This window comes from Cyphomyrmex costatus, unplaced genomic scaffold (assembly GCF_001594065.2).
Source record: "Cyphomyrmex costatus isolate MS0001 unplaced genomic scaffold, Ccosl1.0 scaffold160, whole genome shotgun sequence".
Classification (NCBI taxonomy): domain Eukaryota; kingdom Metazoa; phylum Arthropoda; class Insecta; order Hymenoptera; family Formicidae; genus Cyphomyrmex; species Cyphomyrmex costatus.
In genome coordinates, this window is record NW_017275610.1 from 4,203 (window position 1) to 21,967 (window position 17,765).

At 33.5% G+C, this 17,765-nt stretch overlaps 1 protein-coding gene across 1 annotated transcript in view; it reads left to right on the forward strand.

The window, feature by feature from the left end:
* Positions 1-13,002, forward strand: part of Rgl (Ral guanine nucleotide dissociation stimulator-like) — a 15,164-nt gene extending 2,162 nt beyond the window's left edge. Inside the window, exons 2-6 of the mRNA XM_018536874.1 lie at positions 6,028-6,132; positions 7,066-7,486; positions 9,866-10,488; positions 10,938-11,249; positions 11,984-13,002. Of these exons, the coding sequence (XP_018392376.1) occupies positions 6,028-6,132; positions 7,066-7,486; positions 9,866-10,488; positions 10,938-11,249; positions 11,984-12,631 (2,109 nt within the window). The 3' untranslated portion in view covers positions 12,632-13,002. The remainder of the gene's footprint in view (positions 1-6,027; positions 6,133-7,065; positions 7,487-9,865; positions 10,489-10,937; positions 11,250-11,983) is intronic.
* The last annotated feature ends 4,763 nt before the right edge of the window (positions 13,003-17,765 follow it).

Sequence of the window (17,765 nt, forward strand, 5' to 3'; positions counted from 1 at the left end):
ATATATATATATATATAATATAATATAAAAAATTCATACACACATTTATCAAAAATATTATTTCAATATTTAAAGAGATGCCGATTCTGAATTTTTCGGAGAAAAGTATCATACATTTGTCATTTCTTCCAGTGAGACAATTATAATAAAAGATTCTTAGTATAGTTTATAGCAATTCTAAAAAGAGGAATGGGTAAAATTGATTCAACGATGCAAAGACGGCGCGTCTGTGTTCGTCACGCTCGAACATTCCCTGTCGCGGTTTCACGGTAGTCTCCGACATGGATTTCGCGAGAAATCCAACGGGAAATAATAGGGATGTATTTCGGGACCCCGCGGGCGGACCGTTGACCCCGACGGGACATTTACGGGATTCCGCGACGCGCCGCCGTTTCACTATTCGCACGCGAATGCAGATACACGTCTGGAGCAATAGTCTCGACGTTCCAGAAACGGTGAACGACGGTACCTACAATGGTTTACGGTGTACTACAACCATTGTCAATTTACTTATAGTCGTACTAGTACGACTATATCGACATGATCTCATGAATCATGCACTAGTTTCGCGACGATCGATTCGCGAACCGGCGCGAATCGCATATCTACGGTCACCTGATATATTCAGCTCACTTACACGCCACCCGACGTATTTAGTCCATTTACACGCGACTAACATTAAAATTCAGAAACCAGGAAGTCATTGCTCCCCGTCATTCAGTCGTGTGCCATCGTCTAACCGTTTCTGTATTTATGAATCCGGGAGTTCATTCTAATTGAAACACACATTCAATCCACTTTGGAAATTACCCTGAGCCGAAAGCACTTTTTATACATTTTTTCAAAGCGCTTATAAATAAATAAGTGCTGTTTAATTCAGTAGCTTCCTCTAAAATTTTTATTTTTCATGCACTCGTAATTCTTGTTATATCTTTAAATTAAAAATTTAATTTCTATTTGGAAAAGATTAAAAGTTACCTTTTGCATCATATAATAATAAATATATCTCTCCTTTATGATTCTTCAAAAGTAACATATATAATTCAAAAAACGTAATAAAAGAATTAAGTAAACATTATTCTGTTATCATCAAAAGTGCACACGGAGAAAAAACATTTTGTTAATTTAACAAGCCACCAATGTCTAACACAATAAATTTGATTTGTAGATATAATAGCAACGAATGTATCGGTATCGAAAATGAATATGATTTGTTACTTTTGATTTGTGTTCGAGATAATTTTTCTGTCCTGAAAACTGATCCTAGTCGTTATATGTGTTAGTAACATTATAAATTATACTAGCAATATATTTTATACCTACACAAATATATTAGAACAAATGTGATTTGTATGGTAAACCGTATAATATTGTTTGTTACATTGACAAATAGTGAGAAATGATATGCATTAGTAACTCGATCTCTGTTACTATCAAATTATATCACGTAAGAAATCATTTTCTATTAACAAATTAACAAATTGTCATAACTCAAAAAGAGTAGTTTTTTAAGGATAACACACAAGAAAATGGCAAATATGACATTTAATCATGTTAAGAATACATACATATTCCTCTTACCGGTGTAATTTGATTAGTCAATAATTTTCTGTCAAATCGAAAAACAGATTTTACTTCTTTTCTAAAAACGAATTTCTTTAGTTGTGTCACTTTTGAAGTAAAGGAGTAATATACAATTTATACACGTTATTATGAAATTAAATAAAATAAGCATGAAATGAAGGGGGTGAGTGTGCGTATTTTAAGATAAAAACATTATTATCTTGCGTAACGAACGATATCACACGTTATCCACGAGTCTTATTGCCGGAAATGTCCCTAATTACAATTTAATCTCGATCGGGAGATACTTCGTTGCGTTGCTTTGCGTAAGGAACAGGCATCGAGGCTCGGCTCGTGCTGTTTATTGCGGAACAATGGTGAATCGACATGAGGGAAGCGGCTGTCAAGGACTAGTACTACAGGTACGAGGACCTCGAGTCACGCTCGGGTTCTTCCTCTGCGGGCGTCTAATTGCTTGGTCGTTCCGGGGCGTGAGCGGGCGGACTTGGGATCCTCGTTTCTTAGGTCTCGGTTGCATCGAGGTGGAATCGACGGCACTATTGCTTGAATTTTTTTTCAAATACATTAAATAATCCTTAAATTGTGAAAAATTTATCCAAATTAATCTTTGAAAGAGAAATTCTCGTCACGAAGCTCAAACTAGATAAACAATATTAAAAATTCAATTTGTTCATATTGTAATTGCTAACACGAGAAATGTTCGTTATAATTGATTTTGATCCAACTTGGATCAAAATTAATCACATGTAATTTTTGATATAATAAATAAGATTGAGAGAATCTGAAAATTAGAAAACAAATTAATTAGAATTAATTAATAAGCAGATGGAACTTAATTTTTATATTAATGACGATATTCACTATCTAAATAAATAATTTCATTAGTTTCACAAATAAAAAAGACATTTTTAATATTTCAATATCCTAGTCATAAGAAACTCTTTTTCCTCTTCTTCTTTTTCTCTCTTCTATGGCTCGACAGCTCTTTATGGGTCTTAGCTTGCTCAATTTTAAGAAGTTATTATTAATTCATAATCCATTTAATTTTGTGCCAAAACTAATTTGTCTTTATGAAATGTAATTATTATATAATTACATTTATATATAGCTCTGTAATAAATACGCAATTCTCCGAGCAGTTTTGTAAACTATTTTCTTAATTAATACCCTGCGGGAGAGACACTCTTGAGAATGTGTCCAACAGGAAAAACGAGCATGAGGTTTCTACAGATTCCAGTCTCTGTCGTTTTTCCGTAAGACGATCTCTTTTCTCGGAAGCGAAAAAAAGTATCGAAGCCGGCAATGACATACTTCTTTCTTTGCGTCCGGTTATTATGTCCACGCCGGTATTATGTCTTCAGTACGGCTTCGATTGTAATTGTTTGTGCTGGTGCGAATACGTACGTCTCTGTCGCGCCGGATTCCACGACATTAAGTCCCCTCTAAGACTCGCTTTGTTTACAGATTCTCTATGTCAAATAAATGGACATGACATGACAAGCTTAGGTGATCGACCACCATTAAAACCACAAAGAAAAAAAACGACAGCTACGTCAAAATCGATCGATATCGTTTTTCTTACTTCAAAGTTCAAAAGTGACACATCTCAAATAATTATACTAAAAATACTGAAAGAAAAATATTCGATATTTTTCACTATAATTGCATGATAAAATAATTATTTGTTAGGAGCTTTATTTTTATGGTTATTATTACTGTTATAATATTAGTAATAAAAATCATACATGACAGTTCTCTCAAACATGAAAAAATTGTTCTATAAATTATGATGACTTTAAACATTGATATAGTAAAATATCAAGATATAAATTGTAAATAAAATAAATATTTGTGTTCAGTAAATGTGTAATCATAATTATATGTATAATAAATATAATCATTTTCTTAAATTCACTTACTATTTATGTGATAATAATAATTAAAAAATACACTTAGAAAAACTGAAGATTTTTAAGCAGTAACTGTTATTAATAGCATAATTGATAATATTTGATTGGTTAAAATATATAGTTGTTTCAAAAAATGACATGGTAATTTTCCTCTTTTAGTGTAAGTTTTTTTTAAAAAAGAAAAAATCTGCTGTTCAATTTGACAGAAAGTTATTGATTATTCACAAACAACAATACTTTTTTAAAAATCCTTTTAAATTATGCAATTTTTTATTTTAAGTTATAGTTCACTTTTAATTATTGATAGAGTAATGTTTATTTAATTTATTCATGGTAAGAACTTGAAAATCACGTTGTTTGAGCTGTCATTGTTGAAATAATAGAACAATATTTGTAAAAGTTCACTTAAATTAATTTTCCAAACTACGTCAAATTAGTGTTCTATCGAAGTAATTAAATCAACTTTCTAAACAACTATCTTGTTAACTGGATTTTAAAATTCGTACTAAACTTCACAATTTGACGTTAGCCGTAGGGAATAACTAGTTGTTATTTCTTCAATTTGCGGGACGACAAGCGTTTCGCTATGAAGATCGTTAATTATAGTTTCTTTCCGTGATGATAAGCCAAAACACCTTTTCTAAAGGCTAACTACCTTTAAGGAGAGCGTTATCACATAGATGTTACGTCATCGCGTGAGTGAGCCCGTCTTTATCAAGCTGAAATTAATTATACAGACTGCCTGTGGCTCGACTGACTGTCACTGATAAGTAATACGTTTGCATGTATATTTGTATGCGTACACATACACACGAGTCCATGTTTATTATGTATGCACATGAGTCAGTTGATTTCATGATTTATTCATCAAATGAAAAGTCAAGGAGGTTAGTAAGTAGATTTAGACTTTTTTGCTTTTGACAATTATCTCGTCAGATAAACATTGTTCAATGGGAACAAATATGTGGATTCAAGGTTTTCATCCAAATAGATTTCACGTCAACAGTCGAGTAGGCATAGATTCTAATCAATATTTCTAATCAATATTCTCCTATCAGTTTCCTTATAATATCCACGCGGATATATATAAGAATTGAATCCAGTATATAGATATATGTAATATTATTGAATTGATATATTTTGTGTTATGTAATTTTAAAGAATATTAATTTCTAAATTAATTTTTATTTAGAACTAGAACCGAACAAAATTGTATTGTCATCTCATTTTGGATCCAATTTTGGAGATCCGTCATCAAGAAATCGCTTCATTAGGATATGGATAAAAAATCTTTTCAGTAAAATTAATCGACTGAAAGTAATATAACAATGTTATAATTTCACACTCAATAATGTAACTGTACATCCAACATGCGTTACATTACATTTATTGTTCAGTGTGGAAATATAATTAATGTTATGTTACTCTTTATAGTTCCTGGTTGTTTACTGGGTTATAATGTTGCGAAAATATAGAACTCCGTTGTATTGCTCACGGATGAACGACTTTAGTTCAGCAATTCTACGTGGACATCTGTTAAAATCTATATATAGAAGTATCCACGTAGAATTCACATTAAAATTTAAGGAAAATTTATTTTAATTTGACAATAAAATCGTTATATTTATATAGAAATTATGTAGATACCATGTCGATAAATTTTTGTCCACCTAGTTCACGTAAAATACGTAAATTCAACCTTGAACACCACATACTTGATCTCATCAAGCAATTGCATATGGACACTTATCTCATTTCTGCTATTTTATTTTGAGTCTTACAATATTTTTGCAATAATTTTGCAGAATGCTTTGCAACGCCTGAATTAAGTACCAGAAAAATGAGATTTTATCGTATCGCACATATTTTTATATGGATTATTAAATACTCCGAAACATTCTGTCAGAAATCTCTGCATTAGCACATGTAATTATTTTGGATCTACCAATATATTAGCTATGTTTTGACGACTCAAAAGGTTTCATGAGAAAAATTGCAAATGTGATGAAGCATGTAGTTTGTCAAATTTTTATATTTAGTATAATACAAAAAGGTATATAGACTAGGGGATGATTTTGTATTTAGTACAAAATATAAAGAAACAAAGTAAAAATAATTATACAGCAATTAATTTTTATAATTGATGTAACGATATATTAATTAATACGACAATGTGATTATATTCACATACAAAATTCATACAAAAAGTTTACGTTCTCCTTTTACTTGTACTTATATGGAATAATGTAACAATTCAATGTAAAACCGCTAAATGCTTGTCAATCTTATTTGTTATAATAAACAAATTAACTACGGATAGAAAAAATATAATTCTTTTTCAATCTGCAGTTACTTTATTTATTTGTTAGTTCGTTACGTAGTGACAAGGGGTAGCGATTCACTTCCGCTGTGAAATTAGAAATTTAAATCATCCCCTAGTGTACGATTATTTGTTCCTTTATAGTTTATACCGCTTACAGCATTTATTGATACGGACGTTCATGACTAAGGCATTCGATTTTCTACTTTGCAGCCCACGTGGCGTTTATGGGGCGAGGAAAGAGGCGACGGTGTCATATATACAGTATATCTAAAGAAGGTCCGATATCATCGGCCCACGAGAAGTCTTTCAGCATCGGTGAGCATGATCGAAATATTTTTAGTCAAGATTTTTAGCGTTTAATAATTTTTACTAGTTTAACTTAGTCTTTTCTTTTAGATTTTTAGCATTTAGTGCGGTAACTTTTACTCGTTTAATTCGTCCTTTCTTTTTTTAAATCGAAATCTTAATAATTTTTATTTATTTATATATATAAAATTTAATAAATTTAAGAGTTCAAATTATAATTTAATCTTTATTATAATTAATATTTAGGGTCTAGTAATATTTATCAACTTAATTTAACTTTTTCTTACTGCGGTTGAATAGAAATCTGCTTGTAATCAATGTCTTCCACAATTTTTTAATTCGAGAAAGATTCATGGTCTTCCTCGCTAAAAATTTAGAAATTTCAAAGAGTAAGTTTTCATATTTTATTCATGTATCTTTTTATTTAAAGATCTTTAAACAATCCTAGAATGCCATCGCATGTAAATTTCACATGTAAGTGAGATCATTGAGTGCTAAGCTGTGTCTTCAATGGTTAGCATGAGAGTCCAAATCTGCTAGGCTAAAAGCCTAATTGAGCACCATTCTGGTGCCATTCACCAGAACGGGGACAAGCTTTTAAAAAGTCCATTATGTATCAATTTGGATCTTTTGGTAGTCAGTTGGGTCTTTTGATTTATGTGTCATAATAATAATACTGTATCATCAATATCGATAAGTGTTCTTGAGTAAAAGATTATTATTTAAAGGAATCTAGCACAAAAGCATGGTAAAATTACGAAATAAATAATAATAATAATAATTGTAATTCCATCACATGACATAAAAGCGTTCATACAGCACATTCTGGCAACGTTGCAGTAACATTGCAACGTTGCTAAAATGCTCTGCGATGTATGTCGTATGTTTATTTTCAGTTAGTAGCTTCAACATTCAACTAATGTACTCGTTACGATTCTCCAGGATTCTGACGACGAGATTTCGCATTTGGAATGGGAGACGGTGCGAGTGCGTTTCTTGAAGGCCGGCACGGTGCAGCGGCTGGTCGAAAGTCTGGCGAACGACGACGGCGAGTTGGAGTCCACTTACATAAACATCTTCCTGGCGACATACCGGGCGTTCACCAGCCCGCGTGAAGTTCTCGAGCTATTGCTCGCGCGATATGACGCCCTGGACGGGACCGCCGGCTGCGAGCAGCACCGCAAGACTCTCGTCCAGGCCCTGCACGTCTGGCTGGACGCTTACTTAAGCGATTGGAAATCACCCCCGAGCCATCCCCTGCTAACCAGGTTGCTCGAATTCACGCAGCAGCGTCTCATCGGCTCTGAGCTCGAACTTAAAGCTAAGCACCGACTACACCGATTTCAGCGGGAAGATCAGATAGGTAATGTTATTTCACCGGCTCGGTGAGTCATGCAGTTTCATCCGCGTGAACTTTAAACACAATGAATCGTATAATTGATAAGGCACCGTGAGAAGCTCAAATACGAAGAATGATAATGCGGAGCGACACTTCCTATGAACTAATCGGTTATGGTTAAACTGTGAAAGAAACGGGCATTATAACGCTACTTTGTTGTAATCAAAATGATGTATTTAGTGTGAAATTCATCAATTTTTTTTATTTTCATATTTCAAAAACGTTTCTATATTTTTATGAATTAATTTTAGTACGATATACAACCATCTATTTGAAATATAATTATACAAATAATAAACGTTTATTTAATTAAATCAAAATAAATGATCCAAAATTAAATTATCTTGTGATAATTATATGTATTTTGTGACATATCTTAGATCATTTATTCTAGAATTTCCTTAAATAAAAATTATTTGATAAAATTATTATTTAAAAACCATACTTTAAATTAAATAATTTTTAACTGCATTTATATTTAATAAAATTGGTGGTATATGCTTCAAAATTGTTATAAAATAATTATTGTAAGAATTCTAGATTATGTATTCTGATTCCATTGAATAAAAGTTTAATATTTTAAAATCTGCATCAAATAAATGGTCATACAATATGTTATTAAAATAAACGTATAAAAATATAGATATGTTTTTGAAATATTAGAAAAGTTTTTAATCCGCGTTGTATTAAAATAAAGTTCAAATTTATAAAAGTATCCGGTGATTTTCAAAAAATTAATAGCATGTTTTTAATTAATAGCACTTAGCAAAAATTTTTAATTAATAGCACATTTGTGTGTATTCAGTATTCAAAAAACTATAAAAAATTACTACTCGTTTCAGTGCAAAAAAAGATATTTTTGTCAAATAGTGTAGTAATATATATAATTATCAACTAAATATCAAATATGAATATTTATCGGTTAAATATAGTTTTTTGTATTAATATGTAGCGCACACAATTACGCTGCCGATTTTAGCTCTAATCTTCTCATTTTAAGTTATTAAATATATAAGAAATCCAAATTGCTCTTAAATTGTCAATAATAATATTATACATTTTTACTTATGCATTTTGAATGTAACAAGTAACAACTCATACAGCAACCTGCTTCGTATTTACAGAGAATTCGTTGAACCGCGATAAGCGAACAAAACATCCGCTTAAATATTACGTTTCAAATGCATTGTCTAAGGAAGAAGATAAAACATTATCGTGCGTAATCTTCATAGAAATTCCAAATTACGAAACTATCTTCTCAAACTTGAATACACAAAAGAAAAATACGTATATAACAGATGAAGTAACAGGGCAGGACTTTATATATCTAAGTTTCGCACTGCGTTTCGACATATCTCGCGAGTTTCTAAAATACAGAAAAAGTTAAACGGTATATTTTACTGCAGTGCGAACAGCATTACGAAAGAATCGTTCTATCAGCAGTTTGAAACTCAGAAAGATAGTCTGATTGCTAGTGACGGTGAAAGGCCAATCAGGCTACTCGAGCTCGCACAAAGGCGTCTGCTTCCCGTGTATAAATTGAGGGTCCATAGGTTCTATTATACTGCCACGACCGGGACAGGGCTCACCTTTCACTCAAGGTTCGCCGGATGGAGAACTCGATCCGGTTGTGATATTTCCAAAATAGAAATGGTTTTATTTAAAGTAATGAACGAGAGAGAAAGAAAGAATATTTTGAAAAAAGACTTCGCAAAAGAAAAAGTTTTTGGCACGATATATGTATAATTGAGACTTATTCTGGATAGGAGTTAGAATGTACTATTCTGAACATTTTCAAAAACATTTTAATAAAATTTATTTACTTCAGAATTATTAAAATTTAATATAAATTTTTAATCTTATTATATTAGAATATAAAAGTTGAAATTAATTTAAATTATTCTTTTGTATTAATTTAATTTTATGAAATAATGTATGAAATAAAGGATTTTTACATAAAGACGTCGATTATGAAAATTAATATTTTATCCAACTTCATATTAATTTAATTAAATTTTATATTAGAATAATTTAAGCTCGCAAGCTTTTGGATGTTTTTAAAGTTCTAAAAAAAATCTAACTTATAACAGAATTAACTATTAAAACTTAATACAAATTTTTAATCTCTTTAAAATATTAAAGCCACAAAAATTGATTTAATTGATTATTCTTGTAATTTACAATAAATTATTTAAAAAATCGTATCGTATAAAATAAAAATAACTTTTATAAAAAAAACCGATTATGAAAAAGTAAACATTTCATCACATAATTCAAGATTAATTTTCTGGTTTAATAAGATTAAATCAAATTAATTATAACTCGGTTTTCTTTTTCCTTTAGATTGTATGGTGTACGATAATGGTCGACTACCTTCGCGCGATTCCCCGGATCCGATGGCGGATCATTGGGGAAACTACATCTTCCCCGAGGTGCCCCACCGTCACTTCGCCGAGCAGCTAACCCGGATGGATGCCGAAGTATTTAAAAAGCTGGTCGCCCATCAATGTCTTGGTGCCGTGTGGTCCAGGAAGGATCGTTCCAGGAGCCACGAAGCCGCCACGGTGGTGGCGACTGTGAACCAATTCAACGCCGTCTCCCTACGTGTGATCTCGACGATTCTGACGGACACGACGCTCAAGTCTCAGGAGCGCGCCAGGATCCTCGAGACGTGGATCGACGTCGCGCAGGAGTTGCGGGTACTCAAGAATTTCAGTAGCTTGAAAGCGATTGTCTCCGGCCTCCAAAGCAATCCGGTGTATCGATTGGAAAAGTGTTGGCAATGCATGCCTCGGGAGAAACACGAACTCTTTCGCGAGCTCGAGAGGATATTCTCGGAGGAAAACAATGCCTGGACGCAGAGGGAGTTGCTCATCAAGGAGGGCACTGCCAAGTTTGCTGACACTGCCGGCAGAAGCGATAGGCATCTGCAGAAGCTCTTTCAAAAACAAAATACTCACGCGGGCGTAAGTGCGATAACACATTGTTAAGATCATATAGATGCTTAATCCTACTATTCAAATTTAATATTATTAAGGTCAATATGATTAAAAAGCTAAAAAATAAAAAAATTTTCACTGTAAAAAGATCTTACATTCATAGACAAATTTATCATATACCAGAAAAAAAAGTTTTTAAATATTAGTAAAGGATGTATACCTTTGAATCAAATAAACGCGAATAAAACAGTAAGATTAAAATATTACGAAATTTTAAATTGTAAATGTTTTCCACATCAATAATATCTAAATTAAAAAATGGTTTTAATAATTAACGAGTCTAGAATTTTGATTATGAAAGTAGTAAGTACATATATAACTAAATTTTAGTTTCGATATAAAATTTATAGTTACATACATATTCTTTTTCTCTTAAACTTGCAGTATTCGTGAATTTTTCTAAAATTTGGTTTCAGAATATTAGTTACGGCACGATACCGTATCTAGGTACCTTCTTGACTGATCTCACCATGATCGACACGGCAATTCCTGACACAATAGCCGATGGTCTCATCAATTTCGATAAAAGACGGAAGGAGTTCGAGGTGCTCGCCAGGATAAGACTTCTACAAGGCGCGGCGAACGCATATAACTTTAGCATGGATCCCGTGTTCGATCGTTGGTTCCACTCGGTGGTGGTGCTGGACGATCGGGAAGCGTACAAACTCAGCTGCCAGATCGAGCCACCACCAGGGAACACTCTTAACAACCGCGGCAAGAAGAAACAGGTCATCATTTTTTGTCTGATAAGAAATACAGTCTTGGCTCAAAGTACGAAGCACCTTTAGTTTATTGTATTTTCTTGGAAAAGACGATAATAAAATCCAAAAGAAAACTAACAAAAAATATTAAAATTGGTAATATTATTTTTCAATAAAATTGTTTTTAATTCATTTTTTATTAAATATACATTTATTCGCCTATTATATACGCCTATTCTACAATGTGCTTTTTGTTTGGTATTTCTTACATCTTGTTTTTTTTCTTCTTATTCCGTTTTTCGTTTTCTATCGTCCAAGATAAAAGATAATTAACGAACTTCGGAAGAAAACAAGAAATATGTAGCAAGAAATATAATTTCAGAAAATCAATAAAACGATTGCAAAGAGGGAAGAAAGCAGAGGTAAAAAACAAGAAACAAGAAACAAAGAGCACATTGTAGAATAGACTTTACATCAATTTGTGAAAATGTTTTATACTTTTAACCAAGGCTGTCCTAAGTTTCTCTCTATACATGTATATATGTATGTATACGAATATCAGGAAATTTTCCAAAATTATCTAATCTGAGTGCCGAAATTTCTTCACTCAAAGTCACACAAAACAACTACGTGAAGCAATAGTATTAATGGTAATGATATCTTATTTCAAATATTTTTAAAATATAGTAAGCCATATATTTTGTTTAAAAAATCTGTCTTAGATTATCAATAGAGATTTAATCGTGGAATTTATCTTACAGGGTCATCAAGGTCACCGAAAAAATGATTCTATCGCTTCAACGTCCAGTTCGAGCAGTTCGCAGTTTTACTGCGATCTCGATTCTCTCCCGAGCTCGCCTCATAACTCGCTAGACCGGCGAACGTCACCGTCACAAATGTCCAGTTCGTCTTCAAGCTCATCTCTACCGTCGCTGGACGTGTCCCTGAGTTCCGGTGGAGGTGGTAGTCATCAAACTCGTCTGGCACCCCCAGCCGGTGCTGTGGCAGCCAACGGTAGCACCCCGAATCTCGCCGGACTATCTAGTCCCAGTCATTCGCACAAGAGCTCGCCAGATTTCTATATTATCAAAGTCACCATGGAAACGGATAACGTGGAGACACAGGGCGTGGTGCTGTACAAGTCGATAATGTTATCGAACAACGAGCGGACGCCGCAAGTTATCCGAAACGCCATGCTGAAACTCGGCCTTGAAGGCAGTCCCGATCAGTACACCCTGGCCCAGGTGCTACCCGATCGGGAGATGGTACTGCCTCATTCGGCTAACGTCTACTACGCCGTAAATACCGCACACAATCTCAACTTTATTCTGAGACAAAGAAGAGAGCCTAATGATGCGATTTCGGACAGTCCTAGGAGCAAAGGTAGCGGTCACAATCACAAAAGGTAGTCCTAAAACCGCCGCTGAATGCCAAGAACAAGAGGATCTCTGAAGTTTCCCGATGACGTAAACGGGAAACAGTTCTTGGACAGTTACATGAACTTTGGACGCAAAGTTTAGAGTGTTAATGGATTCTCGGTGAAGGAGAGCAAATTGAAGTCGATCAATATAATTGCGATAAAAGACAAATGCGATGTTGTCAGCGTACGTTAGTGAACAAATCTTAAGCTGTAATATCACGCAAAATTAATTAACATTTGGTATTACAATGATGTGAGTAGCATCTTTCCAGCATAAAAGCTTGTAGCAATGTTGCTGCAACGCTTGCAAGGTTACTACAATATTGCTGAGATGATTTGTGCTGCATGGATTAATTGACACCCACCAATAATACATAATTGGTAATGTTAATGTTACTAATTAACGTTATTAACAGTAATGTTAACATTGCTAATTAAATAATATAGCAACAATACATATCAGAGTATTACAGCTTAATATCCGGTTCGCCATTAAGATATTCCATTATAATTTAAAAACGATGATTTATTTAATAGTTATACAACGTGAAGAAGCGACGATCATAATACCAAGCATCACAATTACCGCAATCGATCGCGCATCCTCGTTCGTTCTCTGTCGCAAATCGAAGTTGAAAGAGAGCGAATCTCGCCGTACTCGCGTTAATTAATTTGTTTATTAAGATTTACCATGACAACCCGGCCGCTTCGCCTTTTTGAATGCGACGCAAACGATCGAGCGGCAAAGTCCGAGGTATGATTAAGCGCGGTCACTCGTACAACCGGAAGTGCGTGGACCAACGCATGTATCGCATAAACGCACGCACGAACGCACATACGAACGCACGCACGCACACACGCACGCACGTACATATATATGATACACACGATTCGTACAGTATTGAAAAGACAGAGAGCTCGGCATAGTTGCGCAACCGAGCAAGCTGTTCTAGCATTATTCTAGGCGCGCGTTTAGCGTGAGTCACACACGCGAGGTTCTTATCGACGCCGCCGTGACGCAATCCCGTATTCCTGCCACTTAGAGCATCTACAATGTTAAACGCGTACTCTCATTTGCTTAATCCGTTCTGTAAAAAGACGTAGAGATCGTTAATATGATCATACGATAATTACAAATTTACGAACGTCGCTCCCTTTTTTTGTGTAACGTGAGAAACACGGTGACTACGTTCAGCGATAAATACGGCCGGTTGAACGATATCTGTCTGACGATATTATAAGAAATAATAGTACTAATTCTACAAAATATAGCTGTAGAATTAATTAACACCATGAGTGTTAATTATGATTTTCACCGTGTTAAATACACGTAATATGTTTATATCAATACTATTAAAATCCACACTCATATTTTTAGAGTGCATTCAGAATCAAGTGGAACTAAGATTTTTACTTTTTCTTGCTTATTACGAGGGAGGAGTATATTTAGAGTGTGCTCTCTCATTCGCGATTAATATTTGTCCAGTAATGAGTTCAATGTTACGAAGTGATAATCATGTCGAAATAACACGCAGAGATTTCTCAGTTCGTTGCGAGGCAGATGTGCGGTAGTAAAATTACGGGTGCGTCTACGACGGCCATACATCCTCGCGTGTGCGTGTATGTACAATAAATAATACACGTGTTTCGTGGAACGTTAACGAGATTATAGAGAAATAGCGGAACAAGCGACTCAAGCCGTAAGGGTCGATTGTGATTTTGTAAATACTTGTAATTGCGTAGCGCGGTAACTCGACCAAACGGGAAGGGAGGGGAGCCCCCTCGCGCAAAGGGGGCAGGGTGCCCCATCGGAAACCTGTCAATTATTGTCGCCGTTCCCTCTCGCATATTCTAGAAAACGGAATCCGAGATTTAGAACTGCCCCTCATTTAATATTCTACAAAACAAACAAATTCACGAATTTGTCCAATTAATCGTTGCGAAGGTAAAGAAAAAAGTTCTGTGATATAAAAAGGAATCTCTCCCATTTTTTTCTTCTCTCGAGACTCACTATAAAGCAGAGAATGAATTTCGGTTTGCAATAATCGGACAAGCCCACTTTTTTCCGATCTCATTATATATGTACCATATAAGAGGCTAGGGGAAAATTTTTAAGAAGGTTTATTAGAAAATGTATTCGTCCAGTAAATATTAACCGAGACACTACCGTGTCTTCAGATTAACAATAACATAACTTCAATAATGTTACACACTCGACAATGCAATTGTTATGCATAACATCAATTATATTGAAATATTTTATTAAATTTATATTTTTTGGAATGTGAAATTATAACACGATGTTATATTATTGTTAATTGTTGTTTACTGGGTAATTTTATCGCGCCGGTGGGACAGAAATCGATGGCTTGACTGCTAATGATCAGACAAGTCTATACTTTTCTGTTGTTATGGAAAAATCAGGAAAATATGTGGAAGATACCACAAGATATTTCGTTTAGACTGGGCGTTCACCGAGTAGAGACGAAACTGTGAAACGGATCTGGTAGATCCAATCGTGATATTCAAGAAAATCCATTTTTCTTCGCTACTATTGCAAAATCTCAGAAACACATAACAAGGTTATATATTTTAATATTATTTAATAGAGGAATAATTAAATTATCAATTATTTTAACTTAGGAATTTGGCATAAGCGTGAAGAAATATTAATGTGTTTCTTGTATAATTGTAACATACAGAATTAGTATCGAAATTATTTTTTTTTAAATGTGTTAAAAATAATTGGCTTTCTTAGTATATATGTATATGTAAAATAAGAATGAATTATTTAAAAAAAAATTTAAGATAGAGACTCTCGATTGCTCGGTATTCTTAAAAATTAAATTTAGTTGAATGTATTTTTAATTAATTAACTATTGAACATTCGAAAAAACGTTTGAACTCTGCAAATATATATGTTTAGGAAAAGTATCACAATTATTTTAACGGAACGATTAATATTCAATTATCGAATTAAGTAACTTTATTCAATATGGCCTATTTGCTTATAGAAAATTAAATGAATAGTTAAATCTTTATCGTCTTTGTATGAATACTGAAAATAACTGTCTTATGTCTTCAATTAATCAATAATAAGTTTAACTAAACTATAATGTAAATATTACAAATATAGAAAAAGCGCCAAATTAAAAGGTCGGAAAGCTCTTGGCGTTTATATAATAATATTTCTATGCAATATTTTCAAGTACAAAACATTAAAAAATGTTTTTTTTTTTCAGGCAGAAAAAATCATGATTTTATATCAAAATGATGTTAAAATGAATTAATCTGTTCTCATAACTGATTGAAAAGTAACTTTTAGAGTCATTATTTTGAAACCATTTCGATATCATTGTTTGGTTTGAATTATTTTGAATCTAGCCATTAATTTGCACTATTCGACTAAACGAAAATTGCAATTCTTAGATAGTACATATTGAGTATAGTTATCTTAATTAAATCAGAAAACGTAAAAATCATGTATTATCCGACTTGCTCTGAGAATGAATAGTTCCGGCAACTAAATACCGGAAATTCGAAAGAAGTGGATCAAGTTTTTCACTCAGTCGCGTGCCTGGGAGGGGATTCTCGGTGTCAATCGATATTCCATTAGTGAAATGAGTGCTAAATAATAGACGGTTCATTCGTCGTGAGAAAAAATGGGTTTGCCCGGTTTTTTGTGAGCGAATCGCGATCGTCGGAATCGAAACCCGCGTTGCTAATCAACTAGCCGAGAGGCAGTCCAACCCCGCACATTCGGCCGCTCGGTTTTTTCACGTTGATACATTTTTTTAGAGAAGCTTCGCAACACTCGACAAATTCCCGCGCGGCCGAAAGGAAAGAAGGAAAAAGAGCGAAAAGAAAACCCATGGTCGAGCATCCCGACAATTATTGTTTAGATTTCGAATAAGGTTTCCCCCGAGAAAGATATTAGATCTTACACAATTTTTGTACTTACCTTCCCGTCGATTTTTTCCTTCTCCTCTCTTTCCCTTTCCCAGAAACTCTCAGAGAAAAACATAGTAATAGTAGCTATAAAAGTGACTATACAGTTTTATATGTAGAATGAATGTTGTACATAGTTGAATAAATTGATGGATATAGTTGAATAGACTATCTTATAATTGCAATAACGCTATAAAGTAGTTTATTCAGCTATAAAACTTATGAAATATCATTTTGTTTTATTGAATTAATTCATTGCCAGTAGATATTCATGTGACGTAACTACTTTTGACACAAGTGTGTTAACCATAGGTCGGCGTTTTTTTGGATTTAAAGAACAAATGTAATTTACAAAAAACAGAAAAAAGAAATATAATTGTGATTATGGAAAAGGAGAGAAGATGTGGAATACCACCAAAGTATGTAGTATATAGTATTTATATGTTACATACACAAGCATACGTTTCGTTACCAAATTCAGTTCCATTACCTATACTATTATACCATTTGAAAGACATATTCAAGGCCTCCGAGCTATAGACTGAAGTTATAAAATCAATACTAACGTACTTTTTAAAATTACAAAAAAGGTACACACCTGTAAAATAGAAATGCAATTTTAACAACAACGCAATAAATACTAATGACCTCACTAAACGAATTTTTGGTTGAAAATAAACGAACCAACATATTCTGATAATCATATAATTAACCAGAATTTTGATCGTTATAACTTGATTATCTCGATTAGAATTCTAACAGATTTAACTAGAAAATTTTGATTTATCCATTTTTCATTAGAATCCCAATTAATGCAGTCAAATTCTCTTCCCATGCGTAAACTATACAAGATATCGTATTCCACAACCCCCCACCTATTCCGTAATCACCTTCTTCCCTCTACATTAATTTTATCTATAAAATTTCCACAGCTGTTACTTTTTATTGCTACTACAATACTATGTCTTTTTCTCTGAGTGCATCTCTCCAATTCGTTTGTTTAACTAGCTGTGTATTCTCCTCACGTGTAGACGGCCTTGGAAAAATAGTGAGACCGCCGACGAGAAACGAATTGTATGTGTAGTACGACCTGACAAAAGTGAGAATAGATGGCCTACACTTTTACGCGTCGTGTAACGTTTTTATCTTCTTCTACCTCGACAATCCTTCACGGT